The 16,032-nt window shown below is 46.8% G+C and overlaps 1 protein-coding gene across 5 annotated transcripts; it reads left to right on the forward strand.

The window, feature by feature from the left end:
• The first annotated feature begins 200 nt into the window (after nucleotides 1–200).
• LOC116957991 (E3 ubiquitin/ISG15 ligase TRIM25-like) lies at nucleotides 201–15,966 on the forward strand. 5 transcript variants are annotated; one of them, XM_076058190.1, is made up of 8 exons: nucleotides 229–2,299; nucleotides 4,715–4,810; nucleotides 7,521–7,754; nucleotides 8,187–8,209; nucleotides 10,196–10,308; nucleotides 12,711–12,815; nucleotides 13,518–13,635; nucleotides 15,760–15,966. In XM_076058190.1, exons 1-8 carry the CDS (start codon nucleotides 1,742–1,744, stop codon nucleotides 15,815–15,817), a joined length of 1,305 nt encoding a protein of 434 aa, XP_075914305.1. In that variant the 5' UTR covers nucleotides 229–1,741; the 3' UTR covers nucleotides 15,818–15,966. The 5 variants fall into 5 exon arrangements, with proteins under 5 accessions (XP_075914304.1, XP_075914305.1, XP_075914303.1 ...); XM_076058189.1 differs by lacking the exon at nucleotides 15,760–15,966 and having other exon boundaries at nucleotides 201–2,299; nucleotides 7,653–7,754; nucleotides 13,518–14,756; XM_076058188.1 differs by lacking the exon at nucleotides 15,760–15,966 and having other exon boundaries at nucleotides 249–2,299; nucleotides 13,518–14,756.
• Nucleotides 15,967–16,032: the final 66 nt, after the last annotated feature.

Genomic DNA, 16,032 nt, shown 5'->3' on the forward strand with positions numbered 1-16,032 from the left:
GTTTTAATATGAACATGATTGTGTTTCCTGCAACTGCCAATGTTTTTCTGCAAAAATATTTGTAGAAATATTCTTTGCATTACGAGTACAGTATCACATACCCTTAATTACTGGAAATATGTTGAAACTGTGTACGAGTGTGTGGTTGTTCCTGAAATGGGGAGTGGCGGTATAGTCATTAGCGCGTCGCGCTAGGAACCCAGTGACCCGAGTTCGATTCGTGGCCAACAATAGTTACGATTATCTGAACTGGTCAAGGGCCTCCGCTAGGTTAATTCACCATCAAATTAGTTCCTGGTGAATTGTATATACATCGCCACCCCCCTCGTGTGCCGTGCAGGCCTGCAGAGGTCCTCGCTAACAGCACTTGCCCCAACAGTGTGTTACTGGGGGTCTTTGCCTGCCAGATTCTTGCACAGCAAAGGTTGATTTGCCACTGACTGCCTTGCATCCCTTGCCCGCCCTTCACCACGATATCAGTCAATACTTACATGTAGAGTAAAGCCGCGAAAGGCCAAAGAGCTAACCTCCGAGATAGCTAAATTAGTACACTAAGATATTACCCGCGATAGATCGAAACCGCGAACAATAAAACTGCGAAATTCAAGGGTCCACCGTATATGAAAACAGATTTCACAAAAAGCCCCCGCATAATATTAGTAGACTGTTGGGGCAAGTGCTATTAGTGAGCAGCAGCGGCCATGAAGGCCGCCAGGGCACACGAAGGGGTGGGTGACCAGCACAATTCCCGGCCGCCTTTTTCTCCTCCGTCGCGATGTTTACTACACACTACAGTAGGTACTCCTTTGAGGCTTAGTCGACCTAGGGGAGAAGGCCCAGGACCGGTTCAGATAATCGCAACCAATCATGGTGGTGTTGGTGGCAACCGTGAGCGGGAATCAAACTCGGGTCTCTGCCGGGTTCATAGTCCAGTGGTAATTGCAAAGACGCCTATGCTCTAAGCTGTGGAAGAATGGGATTAACTCTCAATACTGATCTCACAACAGAGCCATCGCGGTTGAGTCTCTGATTTGTATTAACAAAAAAGCTCTATTATTTAGATCAGTGTTTTTTTAAGGAATACATTCCTTCGATAAATGTTTATTTTAAGCTGAATCTAGAGAAGTGTGTACAGTATCCGTGTACAACTTGACGTAGTTGTTTATTTAGGGCACAGGCACACACACACCCTACACACACACCTCTTACACACACACCTCTTACACACATACACCTTACACACACACCTTACACACACACCACTTACACACACACACACACACACCTCTTACACACACACCTTACACACACACCACTTACACACACACACACCTCTTACACACACACCTTACACACACACACTTACAAACACACTTACACACACACACCTCTTAAACACACACACTTTACACACACACATCTCGTACACACACACACCTTACACACACACACTTACACACACACACTTACATACACACCCCCCTTACACACACACTTACACACACACACACACCTCTTACACACACACTTCTTACACACACACCTCTTACACACACACCTTACACACACACACTTACACACACACACTTACACACACACATTCCAGGGTGTGTCTCGTGATGCCAATACCATTGAAAGCATTTTAGGTTTTTTACTTCCTTCTTTACTCTCGCTATAAGAGTTCCTGATCCAGCGTCTATCTGAGCCACACAGCGAGTGATACAAGTGAAGCACATAGCTCATGGCAAGTGCGACTCCCAGTGAGAGTGTGGATAGTGAGCTGAGCTGCTCCATCTGCCTGGACACGTTCGTCTGCCCCTCCACACTGAGCTGCGGACACTCGTTCTGCATCCAGTGTCTGGAGGCCGCCTGGGAGACGGCGAGCAGCTTCCGCTGCCCGCAGTGCCGAGCGGCCTTCCCTGTCCGACCCCAGCTGAGGCGGAACGTGGCCCTCGCCAACCTGGCAGAGCAGCTCAGAGCTGAAGATGTGATGACCACGGGCGTCGTGTGTGACCACTGCAGAAACGGTCAGACTCCTGCAGTGAAGACCTGCCTGAGATGTGAGATGTCTTACTGTGCCACGCACTTGAGGCCACACTTGGACAATCCCAGGCTAAGAGAACACCGCCTGGTGGATCCCATCGCGAACCTGGGGGAGCGACGGTGCCGGCAGCACAGACAGGAGCTCATTCTTTACTGTCAACAGGATGAGAGCCTGGTCTGCACATTTTGCACCATGGCTGGGGAACATACAGGGCATGAGGTCATTACAGTGGAAAATGCTCAATGGTCAAAACAGGTGAGGTATAAATCGCTGCTGTAACCCAATATCCTACAGTGTGACGACAGCATTCTCGTGTGTATTAAGTGCGAAAGTCTATATTATTTAGATTTGCATATTTTGAGGTAACTCATATTTTATTATGAGGGAACTCATATTTTGCCAGTATTGTGACGTTCAATCAATTCAATGTGGGCAATACGGATTGTAAAACTGGCACACAATAGAGAGCAGAGACACGGAAGATGAGAATGTTGATTTGAATGGATGTAATAACAGGGTATTCCCTGCTTTATTTATAAGGCAAAGCACTTCGTGGCATGGCTAGCATCGATGTAAAATGCAATTCACATAATACGATTTGTACATGTGATTATCAATGATAGGTGGAGAGAAATTCGGAGTAAATTGAGATACTTCTAAAGTGCTTTGACCATGGACTTAAAGGAGGCAAATGGAAGACCATTTCAATGTGAGAAACAAGGCCGTCAGACAGGATTTGATTGTCGGAAGAGCAGATTTAGATTTACATCGAAAATTACAACTTGCCGCTAATATAGACGCTGTGTGTTCCATTCTTTGACAGAACATTGGCTTGTGGTTGAACGTTGCCACGGTGAAGCTTGGCTAACCACCAGAGTGTTAGCCAGTCAGGCTATTGACAGGTGAAATGGAGCAACAGTGCGGGACTAAGACCACATAGCCAGCAGACTGGGTGGGACTTGGCGTCGGCAGTTTCATGTATAGAGCGCTTACTCCTGCCAATGCCAAGCCCTGCCAGAGGCAATCACATGGGTACAGATTGCAGTGTGCAATCTGAGCACTTGGGTTTAATATTACAGAAACTGAAGTCAAACATCCCAAAAAAGGATATTCACGTCAATAATCATCACCATTATTATCAATATGTTTGTAGTTGGTGTTGTTGTTGCTGGTAATATTCCTCATATTGTTATCCGATTATAGTGTTAATTTTGATGTTATTGGGTTTCCTGTTGCTCACAATGTTATTCTGAATATATTTATTCCTATCGATATTCTTAGAAATACTCGTACCACATACACTCCATTTATAGAATACTAGCGGGAAGTACCCAGCGTTGCCCGGGTCTTAAAAATATTTCAAAACTACTCTTAAAAATCTAACAGCAGTGCGTACTGACTGTGGTGGTACTTGCTATATTACAGCAGTGCATACTGACTGTGGTGGTACCTGCTATCACTACAATAGTACATACTGACTCAATAGCAGTATTTATCGACTGTATAGCACAAAGTACTCACCTGACAGGGTGGCGTGGTGTGGCCGAGTCCCATACAGAGCATCCGGCCTCGCCTAGATTGTCCAGCTGGCCGAGGTGGAACCTTGGCAGGCTGGGGTTGGGCTGCTACCCCCCCTCCCCCAGCCACGATCTCCCTGGCCGCTCTATAGTGGTAGCATCTTGCGACTGTATAGTAGTAATAACTGCACGCATCGGGGTGGGAGGGACATCACACAGTGAAGAATTAAGGACAGCGTTTAGTGTATTTTTATAGCATTTTTAACGCGAAAGAAAATGTCCCCCTCACTCCCACCAAAGGCGTGCGACTTGGAATGGGCCGTCCGACCCACCAAATAGCGCGTGAGTTGGTATGGTCGTGCAGGCGTCATAAATTAATAAATAAATAAAGGGGAAGCGTGCAAAAATCGCACTAAATCGGTAATTACACTTATTTAAAGTTGACGGATGTGAAAAAGAAATAGGTCTTACGGCATGATACCTGGCTATTTTTTTACGTAAACCCCACCGTTGGATATCCAAGCGCGTGACCACACACAAACCCACACACATTTTTTTACTTTTATATATAAATGTTTAACCTGTGTATGAGGGTGTGGTTGTTCCTGCATTGGAGAGCGGTGGTGTAGTGGTTAGAGCACTGTAATATGAACATCATCACATGGCTCTCCCAACCTTGAGTCCTGTCCAACTTGTCCGAACACACCCAAGCAGCAGCCCTGCCAGCATCAGAGCTGTCTGTACTCCTGATACCACTCTTGAACTTAGGTTGGTTTCCTTTAAGATTTAGGATTTGAGTTTTGGTGTTTGCTGCACTTTCATACAAAGTGTGTGCTGTAGATATCTCGGGGGTTATGGTTATTGGTTACCCGAGATTACATTGTTGGGAAAAAACTGGAGAAAACACGAGCATGTGAGTTGGCACCACCTCAATAAACCACGCTGTGATCCAGCCACCTACTTGAGACACGACTGTTGTGATGCCTCCTAAAGATCCCCTCGCAGCCTGGGAGGTTGGACGTTTCAAAAGAGCGATGATTATCTCTGGGCGATCCAGAAAACCTGCCTACAAGGCTTTGGTTTAAAGACATGTGCCAGATGATGATAATGATGGTAATACCAAATATTGGGTGTTTATCTCCCCCATGTAAAGGAGGTGTTTAGACTCGAGAAGACGATGAGAGAGGAGAAGAAGACTACAGCAGAATCACGGACACAGCAGCTCAAGGGCGCCTTCAAGCGTGTGCAGGTATAGAAATACACACATACACGTGCAGGTACTGAGAGATATACAGACACCTGCATGTACAGAGACACAGACGTGCAGGTACAGAGAGGCAGGTATTGTAGCTACAGAGGCACAGACACCTGCAGGTATACAGAGAGATACAGACACCTACAGGTACAAATAGACACGTGCAGGCACAGAGAGAGACACACACACAGACTCATGCAGGAATAGAGACACAGACTTGTGTAGGTACAGAAACACAATGACACATGTAGATACAGAGAGATACACAGACGCATGCAGATACAGAGACACAAACAATACAGATACACAGAGAGAGTGTAACATGTAGTAGGCTTTTGCCACCAATTAGTAAGGTTTATCACGTAAACAAAACATGCCAATTACCGTATTTTCCCGCGTATAACCCGCGGGGTATACCACTTTTACAAACAAAACAAGACCCTGCGGGGTATTTGGAGGTGCGGGCTATCCCAAAAATATTTTACACGTGTGACTCGTTTACATTTTTTTGTGGTAGGACTATCCACGACGCAACACTTACCATTGACTAAAGCACTGCTGAATAAACCACTCACACTAAAATTGCACGTTATCACGTTTTGTACAATTAAACGACAGTTTGAAGTGCGCGCACTGTTTACCGGCAACGGGAGAGCTCGGGGGAGGGAGAGGTGGGGGTTGGGGGGGAGGGGCAGCTGGGGGGAGAGAGAGGTGGGGGTTGGGGGGTGGGGCAGCTGGGGGAGAGAGAGGTGGGGGTTTGGGGGGTGGGGCAGCTGGGGAGAGAGGTGGGGGTTGGGGGGGTGGGGCAGCTGGGGGGAGGGAGAGGTGGGGGTTGGGGGGAGGGGCAGCTGGGGGAGGGAGAGGTGGGGGTTGGGGGGTGGGGCAGTTGGGGAGACAGGTGGGGGTTGGGGGGGTGGGGCAGCTGGGGGAGAGAGAGGTGGGGGTTGGGGGGAGGGGCAGCTGGGGGGAGAGAGGTGGGGGTTGGGGGGTGGGGCAGCTGGGGGAGAGAGAGGTGGGGGGTGGGGGGTGGGGCAGCTGGGGGGAGAGAGGTGGGGGTTGGGGGGTGGGGCAGCTGGCGGAGAGAGAGGTGGGGGTGGGGGGTGGGGCAGCTGGGGGAGAGAGAGGTGGGGGTTGGGGGATGAGGCAGCTGGGGGAGAGAGAGGTGGGGGTTGGGGGGTGGGGCAGCTGGGGGGAGGGAGAGGTGGGCGTTGGGGGGGGAGGGGCAGCTGGGGGGAGAGAGAGGTGGGGGTTGGGGGAAGGGGCAGCTGGGGGAGGGAGAGGTGGGGGTTGGGGGGTGGGGCAGCTGGGGGGAGAGAGAGGTGGGGGTTGGGGGGTGGGGCAGCTGGGAGGAGGGAGAGGTGGGGTTTGGGGGGGAGGGGCAGCTGGGGGGAGAGAGAGGTGGGGGTTGGGGGATGGGGCAGCTGGGGGGAGAGAGAGGTGGGGGTTGGGGGGTGGGGCAGCTGGGGGGAGAAAGAGGTGGGGGGTTGGGGGGTGGGGCAGCTGGGGGGAGAGAGAGGTGGGGGTTGGGGGATGGGGCAGCTGGGGGGAGAGAGGTGGGGGTTGGGGCAGCTTGGGGGAGGGAGAGGTGGGGGTTGGGGGGTGGGGCAGCTGGGGGGAGAGAGAGGTGGGGGTTGGGGGATGGGGCAGCTGGGGGGAGAGAGGTGGGGGTTGGGGGGTGGGGCAGCTGGGGGAGAGAGAGGTGGGGGTTGGGGGGTGGGGCAGCTGGGGGGAGGGAGAGGTGGGGGTTGGGGGGTGGGGCAGCTGGGGGAGAGAGAGGTGGGGGTTGGGGGATGGGGCAGCTGGGGGGAGAGAGGTGGGGGTTGGGGGATGGGGCAGCTGGGGGAGAGAGAGGTGGGGGTTGGGGGGTGGGGCAGCTGGGGGGAGGGAGAGGTGGGGGGTTGGGGGATGTGGCAGCTGAGGGGAGAGAGAGGTGGGTGGGTGGGTTGGGGGCGAGGCAACGGCGTCACCGTAGTGCCGCTATTATCTGCGCAGTGCACAATCTACCAGTGCTAAAACTGTACTTACCTACCAGTTATGTGTTACTTATTTATTGGATATTTACTTTTGTTACTTATTTACTGTTTTAAGTTCACTCGTTTCCGGTTAGTTTGTTTTCTTTGTGCACGTTATGATTTTAATGTTAACAATTAATAGTGGAATATATTACAAATGTGAACTTCATATTAATATGATAGAATTAAGCTGCGGTAACGACGTTAAAGATATGAATGCATGCGGGGTATATGGAGGTGCGGGTTATCTGAATTTTTTTAAAAACAAAATGCTATTTTTGCGGGGTATATGCATCTGCGGGTAATATGCGTATGCGGGCTATATGCGGGAAAATACGGTAGTTACTAGTTCAGCACATCGGTATGTTAGAGAGTACACCCAACAATTGTACAATTTGAGTATGACGTTTCACTGGTCGGGTGATGGCGGGTTTAACGAAATATTTACATTTATACGTTCTAACCCAAAGAAAACCCTCTATTATGGACACAGAGAGACATTGGCTTAAGACTGCCCATGAATAATTTATTTGAATCTCCTTTCATGCATTGAATTTCCCCACGTTCGAAAAAAACTGTCACCTGCCTCTCTGTATGAAGTTAGGAGACATGGCTGCATCGATGTTCTTTATGAAGTCACATCGCACTGTGTTGTGTACTGTTTCAAAGCGCATCATGGTATCTCTGCATAGGAGTCACTGAATGGAACCAAAGAGCGGATCAACAGAGAATTTAAGCGCAGGAGGGAGCAGCTGAGGGAGGAGGAGAGGGAGGCGCTGGAGCGCGTGGACGAGGAGGGCCGCTCTGTGCTATCCCGCATCCAGGCGGACATCGCTCGCTACGAAAGCAGAACACGGGACCTGGAACAGGAGATCAACCAGCTGCTCGCCGCCCTCAGCGAGCAGGACCCGCTTTCCTTCCTACAGGTGGCACCACCTCCATTCACTCACGGCCTTGGTTTATCAGAGGGTTAATCTACAATCAGAAGAGGGTCACCACTCTGCGAGACGTTAACATTGTAGGCAATTTAATTTCAAAGTTTTTCGATCTGGGTGGAATATGTGGTGTCCAGAAATAGACGTAAGTTTGCTTCCATGTGACAATCAGATTTGGACTTGTTCAATACAACTTCACCATTGTCAAAACTCCAATATGTCAGTTGGTAAACGTTATCTAACCATTAACTTAGGTGCTAGACCTGTAACGAGTCGTTTTATCATTTGTAGAGGTCCGTCCGTGTCCAGTAAAACAAACTATGTTTTTCGCCATTCTCCATTTGCAGGTATTTGATAATTTCGTGATGGGGCATCTGTTTAGGATGTCAATGTTAATGTAAAATGTGGGTTTGTGTTTTTCAGAATTCCGTGCATGAGAATTTCAGGTCAGTACCAACCCAGACTCAAACTCGAGCTCTGTCTGCCGCCTGGTGGACAAATCAGTGAATGGTCGTGATGTGCTTCCGAAAAAATGTCATTGCATGTAGCTTGTACAGGTCGTCCCGATATGTCGTTTCACACTCACGTCACCGACTTGAGGAATACAACGGAAAATGTCCCCGCACATACGTCGTTTTTGATTCAGTTCAGCTGAGCCGAGTCGAAAACATTGTGTATGGGTGCATAGCAGTTAGCACGCCACTCTAAGAGCCCGGCGATCCGAGTTCAATTCCTGCTCATGGCCAACAACCAGTGACGACGATTATGTTTATTTTTATTTTTGACTCGGCTCAGCTGAACTCTACTCCACCTTATTCTCAGTCCCATCGTGTACTCTCGCGTGCGCTGCGAGTGCTCATTGTAATCGGCGTGGACTTTCGCAAAATATCGTCGCACAATTCATCCACTCCTCAAAGTAAGATCTTTAAAATTATAGTTTAAGGTAAATCTTTGTTTTTTAAATGCTGTTTAAGATTCTGTGCTCTTTTTCACTATTTGTTTTTTTTGTTTGAGTCATTGCTTGAACATTTCACATACGTTTTCTACTAAAAAAAGGAAAATGCTTTAAAGTGTACAGGGCTGCTTCGCAATGCTCGTTAAATGGTTTTCAATTAAATGTTTGATAAGTGTAAATGATGTTTAAAGGTTCTTGAACTCAGAATTGGTTAGAAATGTGTACATTCTGTTGTACGGTATAGTACATGTACAGTACATGCACAGTACCTGGATTTGTCTCATGTAATGTAGGAATTTTAGTTGCTAGTTACGAAACACGTTTCCCTAAATTTCGATTTAAAGCTTTCGTGACTGCAAGGATTCATCTTCTTTGGTTCTTTCGGTAAAGTCACGTAGAATGAGAATAAAATAATAAATTCTACGTGACTTTACCGAAAGAACCAAAGAAGACGTTTCCCTAAGTTATGATCCTTTCCCTACCATATTCCATTGTTTTTTTTAATGAGAGAAATTGCTCTGCTCTGCATCGCATAGGTCCTTACCCTCCCTTCCCCCATTTGCATGTATTCCTCTGGGGAAAAAATTATCGTGATACATCGTTTCGTTATAAGTCGAAACTTTTCAGTCCCTAGCCCCGACGTATATCGGGGATGCCCTCTATATTATATTTGTTACCTTTTGAAGCAAAGGTAATTAGTTAATATCTTAATTAACTGTCAATCATCCAGATCAAATTCATACCATAAATACATTGTGTCATTACCATTTACCGAATCAAATCCAGACTGAAAATATTAACCATGGCCACGAGTGAATGACTCCACAATTATTATTAATCCAATTGTTTGGTCAGAAACGGACAGTTATTGAGGACTTTTAGTGAGACTTCTTAAGCAGCCAAGACTCCATGTTCAATAATCGCAGTTTCAGTGCTGTGGAGCAAGAGCGAGCTGTCTGAAGGAGGTAAAGAACGACCCTGACTCCTTAAGGAACCTCATCAGAGATACGGACCCTCTGTGTGCCTCGTGTTGCGTGTGTAGGACACGACTCCTAATTAGACTTTGTGTGTTTCGTGCTGTGTGTGTAGAGACACGGACCCTCATTACACTCTGTCTCTTGTTGAGTGGAGAGACATGGACCCCCATTGAACTCTATGTGTCCCGTGCTGTGCGACCTGAGTTGGATTCCCGCTCGCGGCCAACACTAGTGACAATTCTGTTATCTGAACCCGTTCTGGGTCTCCCCTAGGTCGACTCAGCCTCCAATTAGCACCTGTATAGTGTAAACATCGCCACCACGGAGACAAAGGCGGCCGGGTGTGGTGATGGCCACCCATCTCTTGTGTGCCGTAGCAGCTTTCATAGGTGCTCTCTAATAGCACTTACCCCAACAGTCGGTTAAGGCTATACTGGGGATATCTGTCTTTGTAGAGAAATAAACCTTCAGACTCTGTGTGTCCCGTGCTGTGAGTACAGGAGCTCAGTCTCTCAGGGGTCTCAGGATGACCCAGCCCCCATCTCCAGCTGTCTGAACCTCGCAAAAGCCATCTCAGTGGGAGGCGTCCAATCGAAACTTCTGCCTTTTCTCGGTATGTACCTCTACCACATTGACCTTCGTTAGACTCCATTACAGACACTGGATTGCCAACAAATCCTACTCGTGTGCAGGGTATCCTTTATTTTTCCCAGGCTTGAGTACATTAATGCATCGTGTCCCTTTTGCAAGGGGGACCTGCATAGATTCAGTTCATGAAACAGGTACAAAGGTGCTGTACAAAAAATAGTCAATAACACGAAGGGTCTCAGTCAATAACACGAAGGGTCTCATTCATCAAGAGTTGCAAACAACAATGTGAAAATGTTTCTTGAGAGCAAAAGGGCGAATTTGCAAGCCATGAATGGAGCACGTTCGAGTCCTGTCATGCTCATTTAGACACTGATGACCACGCGTTTTGTAGTGGGTACGAAGTTGCTTGAGGAAAGTGGATGCTTAATTAGAATTTAGATGAACATGACCCCCACACAAGTAACCTATTGCACTAGTCGGCATTAGTATTTGTGTACACATACTAGTATTCGGTAATATATGTGTGCATCATCATCATAATGCTCCATGGGCAGATATTCAGTAGGTGTCCACTGCCCATTTCGTATATTTTATAACACCGTCGTCAAGCCATTCTCTCGTAGCTCTTCCCCTGTTTCTATCATTTTTCAGAACACACTTTGAATTTTCCTGTTGTCCATCCTACATATGTGTCCAAATAGTGCCAGTTTCCTTCTCATCACTGTTTGCATCAGGTATTCTTGTATGTCCAACCTTTTTCTTCTACATTGGTCACTCTCTGAGTCGAGCTTTGATGAAGTATCCTTCTGTAGCAATACATTTGAAGTGCCAATATCTTATATCTGTCAATATTTTTAGAGTTTCCAAATCTCGCAGGTGTAGAAAGTTGGACTAGACACGCATGTTCTGAAAATGTTCAGTTTGGTTTTGTAGCTGATTTTCTTGCTTCTCCAGGTATTATAGAATTCTGCCATTACTTATTTTGCCTTTGAGATCCTCGATCTTATGTCTTTTGTGCAGTCGTCCCATGTCAGCACACTTCCCAAGTATACCGATTCCTTTACATTCACAATCTAAATTGTTTTCTATTATCAATTCTTTCTCAACATCGTCCCCTCCGAACACCTTCGTCTTTGTCTTTTCCACATTAATCCTCAGTCCTGAATCCTTTTCTGACCTATTCAGTGTATGAACCCTATCCTGCAGTGCTACGCAGCTTTCTACCATCAAATATATGGCGTCCGCGAATCTCAGGTTATTTATTCTTTCTCCTTGCACATATATTCCTGTGCTGTTGTCCTGAGTGGCATCGATCACTCCTTCCAAGTATGTAATGAAGTCGTTTGGTGATAGTGGCTCTCCCTGTCTCATACCTATTGTTATTAGGAACAATTCTCCTATGTTAAGTCCAAACTTTATTACTGTCTTTGACCTTTCAACTATATTCTGCATAATCTGTAAGCATTTTCCTTACTCCATTTGATGTTAATTTTGCCCATGTTATATATTGCTTAGTCGAATCGAATGCTTTCAGGAAATCGATGAAACAATTATAAACCAGCCTATTTTTTATCTTTGCTTTCGCTGGCATGAGCCGTAACATCAAGATTTGCTTACTGTGTTCCTATCTTTCCTAAACTCTGCATATTCATCCACCAAATTGTCCTCAGTGTGTGCCTTTAATCAAGTAAATAGGAGCATCATTAGTATCTTCCCCATGTGGCACATTAGTGCAATGGTTCTGCAATTTCTACAATTGGTGAGATCTCATTTCCTGGGTATCGCCACAAATATGGATTTTGTACATTGCTCCAGTATTTTGCCTTCTCTCCATATTTTCTTGTACAGATCATGGATGTCTTTCATAAGTTCCTTACCTCCAGCTTTTATGGTTTCTCCTCTTATGCCTTCCACTCCTGGACTTTTGCTTTTCTTAATGTTGTATTGCCTTTTCTACTTCTTTGTACAAGATGTTATAATTTTCGTCATTCCTTAGTGGTGGGGATATCCCTTCTAGTTCATCCAGAAGCTCTTTATTATCTTGTTCTGTATCCATATTCAGATCACTGCAATACTCATTCCATCTATTTTTTGTATCTTGTTTGTTCATCAGGATGTTACCGTCCTTGGCTTTTATCGCTGTTTGCCTTGGTTGCCATTTCCTATCTGTGCTCTTCATTAGTTTGTAGACATCTCTGGTCTTGTATTCTCCAGCGTAGGATTCACTTTGGCTAAATTACTTTTCCAGCCATTCCTGATTACCCTTTATTGCCGATGTGAACAAGGATGCGGACCTTGTTGACCCGGGTGACGTCTGAGCCGGTATCCTTCTTATGTGGTCGTCGTATGCATTGGATTACTTTAATCTTTTTCTTCATGGCTGAAGTATCAGCACCCTTTTGCCTGACCCTCCTTTTAATCCAGGCTTGGGACAGGCTCAGATATCCAGTGGATTAGGGACCCACGAGGCAGAGTTTATTCGTATACATATGTTGTGTGGTGAACGACGACTCGGAGGCAGGTTTCCAGGTAAGGACTTGCGCCGGTTTATTAACAGAAGGGAGCAATAACTGCACCAGAGGTAGATGCCCCTACACTGGGTCCTTCACGGGGACCTCTGGATCTATCTGCTGCTAGCCCAGCTATCTCTGGCTCTCTCTGCTGCTAGCTCAGCTATCTCTGGCTCTCTCTGCTGCTAGCTCAGCTATCTCTGGCTCTCTCTGCCGCTAGCCCAGCTATCTCTGGCTCTCTCACTCGAGTCGGGATGGGGGCTTAACGAACACTGCCCGACCGAGGAGAGCAGCACCCCACCTAACCCTAGCTGGCTCGTGCAGACTTCTCCCAACCTTAGTACTGGCTATCTCTTCAACCCCTCTCTATCCCGGGCTCCCACAACGACCCCCTTTCGTCACGGGGCCCCCCTCAAGTACCCCCAGGTGACATGACGTCCTCGCACCTCACCGCGCGTATGACGTCATGTCTCCTTACTAATCCTCTCCACATATACTAGTATGCATTAGTATTTGAGTGCACATACCAGTATGCATATTGCCATAAATTTTATGATCTTTGCGCATTTATTCCCTATTTCAATTATTGCATTATTACTATAATATAAATCATTATACAGGACACAATGTGCATTTGAACACGGTACTTGTAATGCTTGTGTTGCTATTGTACACACATTGTTGTGACTGCATGCAAGTGTCGTCACTGTCATTACCACAGATGGATGCTCACCAACTCTAGACACAAACTCAGCCCACAACGAACTCCAGATTTCCTCTGATCTCAGGACGGTGACATGGAGCGGTGTCTCCCAGGGTCGCCCCCATCACCCACAAAGGTTTGAAGTTTATCGACAAGCTCTGTGCTCCGAGAGCTTCTCGTCGGGTCAGCACTACTGGGAGGTGGACGTGGGGAGCAGTGCGTGGTTGTGTCGGATTGCAGTCGCATACGGGACAATCCCACAGAGAGGAAGTGGTCCTGAGTACCTCCTGGGAGGGAGTGATGTCTCCTGGAGTCTACAGAAATATAACAACAGCTTATCAGTGTGGCATGGCGGGGTAGAGACCTTACTGTCAGTGCCAGAGCCTCCGCAGAGAGTCGGGGTTCATTTGGATTGGGACGCGGGACTCTTGTCGTTTTACAGCATCGACTCCATGGTGCTGTTACACTCATTTTACCAAACCTTCACTCAACCCCTGTATCCTGGGCTGTACGTGTGGGGTAAAGTTGGTGACTCAGTGACGATTGTGGATCTGAGTCGTGAATCCTGAGAAAGATGAATGTGAACACCGTAGAGATCTGATACAACACACGACAATCACACCATAATCACTGTTGCACGCAGTGCTACATCTGTAACTAGTTGGTGGGCACAGTGGTTTGGAGTGCATTGCTTCGATTAGAACGTTGGTGCGTGTAATTCCTCACAACCTTTTAGGGGTGATAAAATAACTACCACTGTGGGCGTGAAGCCAACATCAATGTATTCACCCTGCTTGTGGATTGTGTTTATAGTGTCGGGGTGCAATGTTGAGCAATCGTTAAATGGAATGTGTTTATATAGTAGCAGTGTAATGGATAGGGGTACAATGATTCTGTACTCTAGAAAATCAATTAACTGTCTTTATTCCTGGTGGTGAATGCAACAGCATCTAGTGTGTTGTATATGTAGGTTATGAAAATTTTGATGAAAATAATACAAATTAAATTAAATTTGAAATTTGCATAATTATCCGAAATTGTGTTATTTGATGTAATTATGCGCATAAATTATGCTAATTTGAGATATAATCGTATTACTTTATGCTAGTGTGTGTGATTATGCTAATGCGAGCCGTTATGACAATTAGGCCCCGCCTCGTTGACAAGGGTCGGCTATCAATCGGGATAATGCAATTCATCATATGAAGTTATGCAGGTGCTGTGAGCATGTCATATTAAACTCGGCTTCGCTGTTAACTTCGTATTATCGATCAGTATGATACAATTATTCTCGCTTTAACATTTATTGAGTATGGATTAGTGTGTTTATGCCAAGTCTCCAGATTCATACCTCAACGCAGAATACAGTTCTTACGCATAATTTTCAGGAAAGAGCACACAACAACTTCTGCATTAAATTTTTTTTTAGTAAACCTTAACTCTAAAAGATGCAACTCTCGGCTTGGAATTCCAACACAGTATCAACACAGTATCATCACGACTGCATTGTTTCACTTTGATAACAGCACATTGATTCCTTCCCCCGCGTAACGCGAGCCCAGTTGGTGAGATAGAGAGAAGCAAAAAAAAAACATGCATACGCTATTGTAACAAAAATCTTAACTTTATAATATGCAAATTCGTATACTTGAAAATTGCCCACACAGTACCGCATTCATTCATAGACCTTCAAGTCAATTCTTATCACGGATCAGTTGATATTTAATGCATCACCTTGAAATGGCAACTCTTCTTGAAACCCAAAGATAACTTTTTGGAACAACCTAATTTATCCCGATATGCGTGTTGTGTGTCTTCTTTGCCACTTAATTAATTCTTTGCATCAAGCAGACGCCAGGTTTGTCGTGTGGTGGGGGGAGGATATACGACCGATGGTTGGTTGAACTCGCTCGGCGTTTCTCACGCCGCTGGGGGATGAGCTCGCCGGCACGGCCCTCTCCTGGTGCTGCTCGAACGCTCTCAGTGCTGCTGCAGATTGACGGGTTGACACGGTGCTGTAGTCGCGGTATTTCGTCGGTAGATGGCGCTCACTGTTGCAGCTTTGTTCACGGGCGGCTGGTTAGGCTCTCTGCGCTGCTGGAAGACTGCGCTGCACGCTCTCTCTCTCTCTGTGGAGAGCTCGAACGTGCTCTTCGCTGGTTCTCTGACAGAAGGTTTTCTCCACTGCTGTAATAGCTGCGCCACTCACGGGCTCTCTCTGTGGAGGCATTCGAACACGCTCTCTCTGGTTCGCTGATAGCAGGTTCTCTCCACTGCTGGATGACTCAAGTCGCACGCACTCTTCGCTGGTTCGCTGACAGCAGGTTCTCTCCACTACTGGATGACTCAAGTCGGCAAACGCTTGGCCGCTGGTTGCAGAAGCTCTTGCTTGGTGCGTCGGTCGCGCTGCAGCTGGACTTGATGTAGAGCCGGCACTCTATGTAGAAATAAAGGTCTTTAAGCGATACTTTGCCTTTCAGCTCTGAATCTCACTCACGTTGATACATTGTTACTTGGCGAGGCTCGCCATTCT

This window comes from Petromyzon marinus (genome assembly GCF_048934315.1).
Source record: "Petromyzon marinus isolate PM22_M1 ecotype Great Lakes invasive population chromosome 68 unlocalized genomic scaffold, UKy_Petmar_22M1.pri1.0 chr68_unloc.1, whole genome shotgun sequence".
NCBI lineage: Eukaryota > Metazoa > Chordata > Hyperoartia > Petromyzontiformes > Petromyzontidae > Petromyzon > Petromyzon marinus.

Coding starts and splice junctions, on each gene's coding strand:
- LOC116957991 (XM_076058188.1), top strand. CDS start 1,742: ATGGCAAGTGCGACTCCCAGTGAGAGTGTGGATAGTGAGCTGAGCTGC. Junction 10,309..12,710: donor GAAACTTCTGCCTTTTCTCG/GTATGTACCTCT, acceptor CTTTTAATCCAG/GCTTGGGACAGGCTCAGATA. Junction 12,816..13,517: donor ACTCGGAGGCAGGTTTCCAG/GTAAGGACTTGC, acceptor TCATTACCACAG/ATGGATGCTCACCAACTCTA.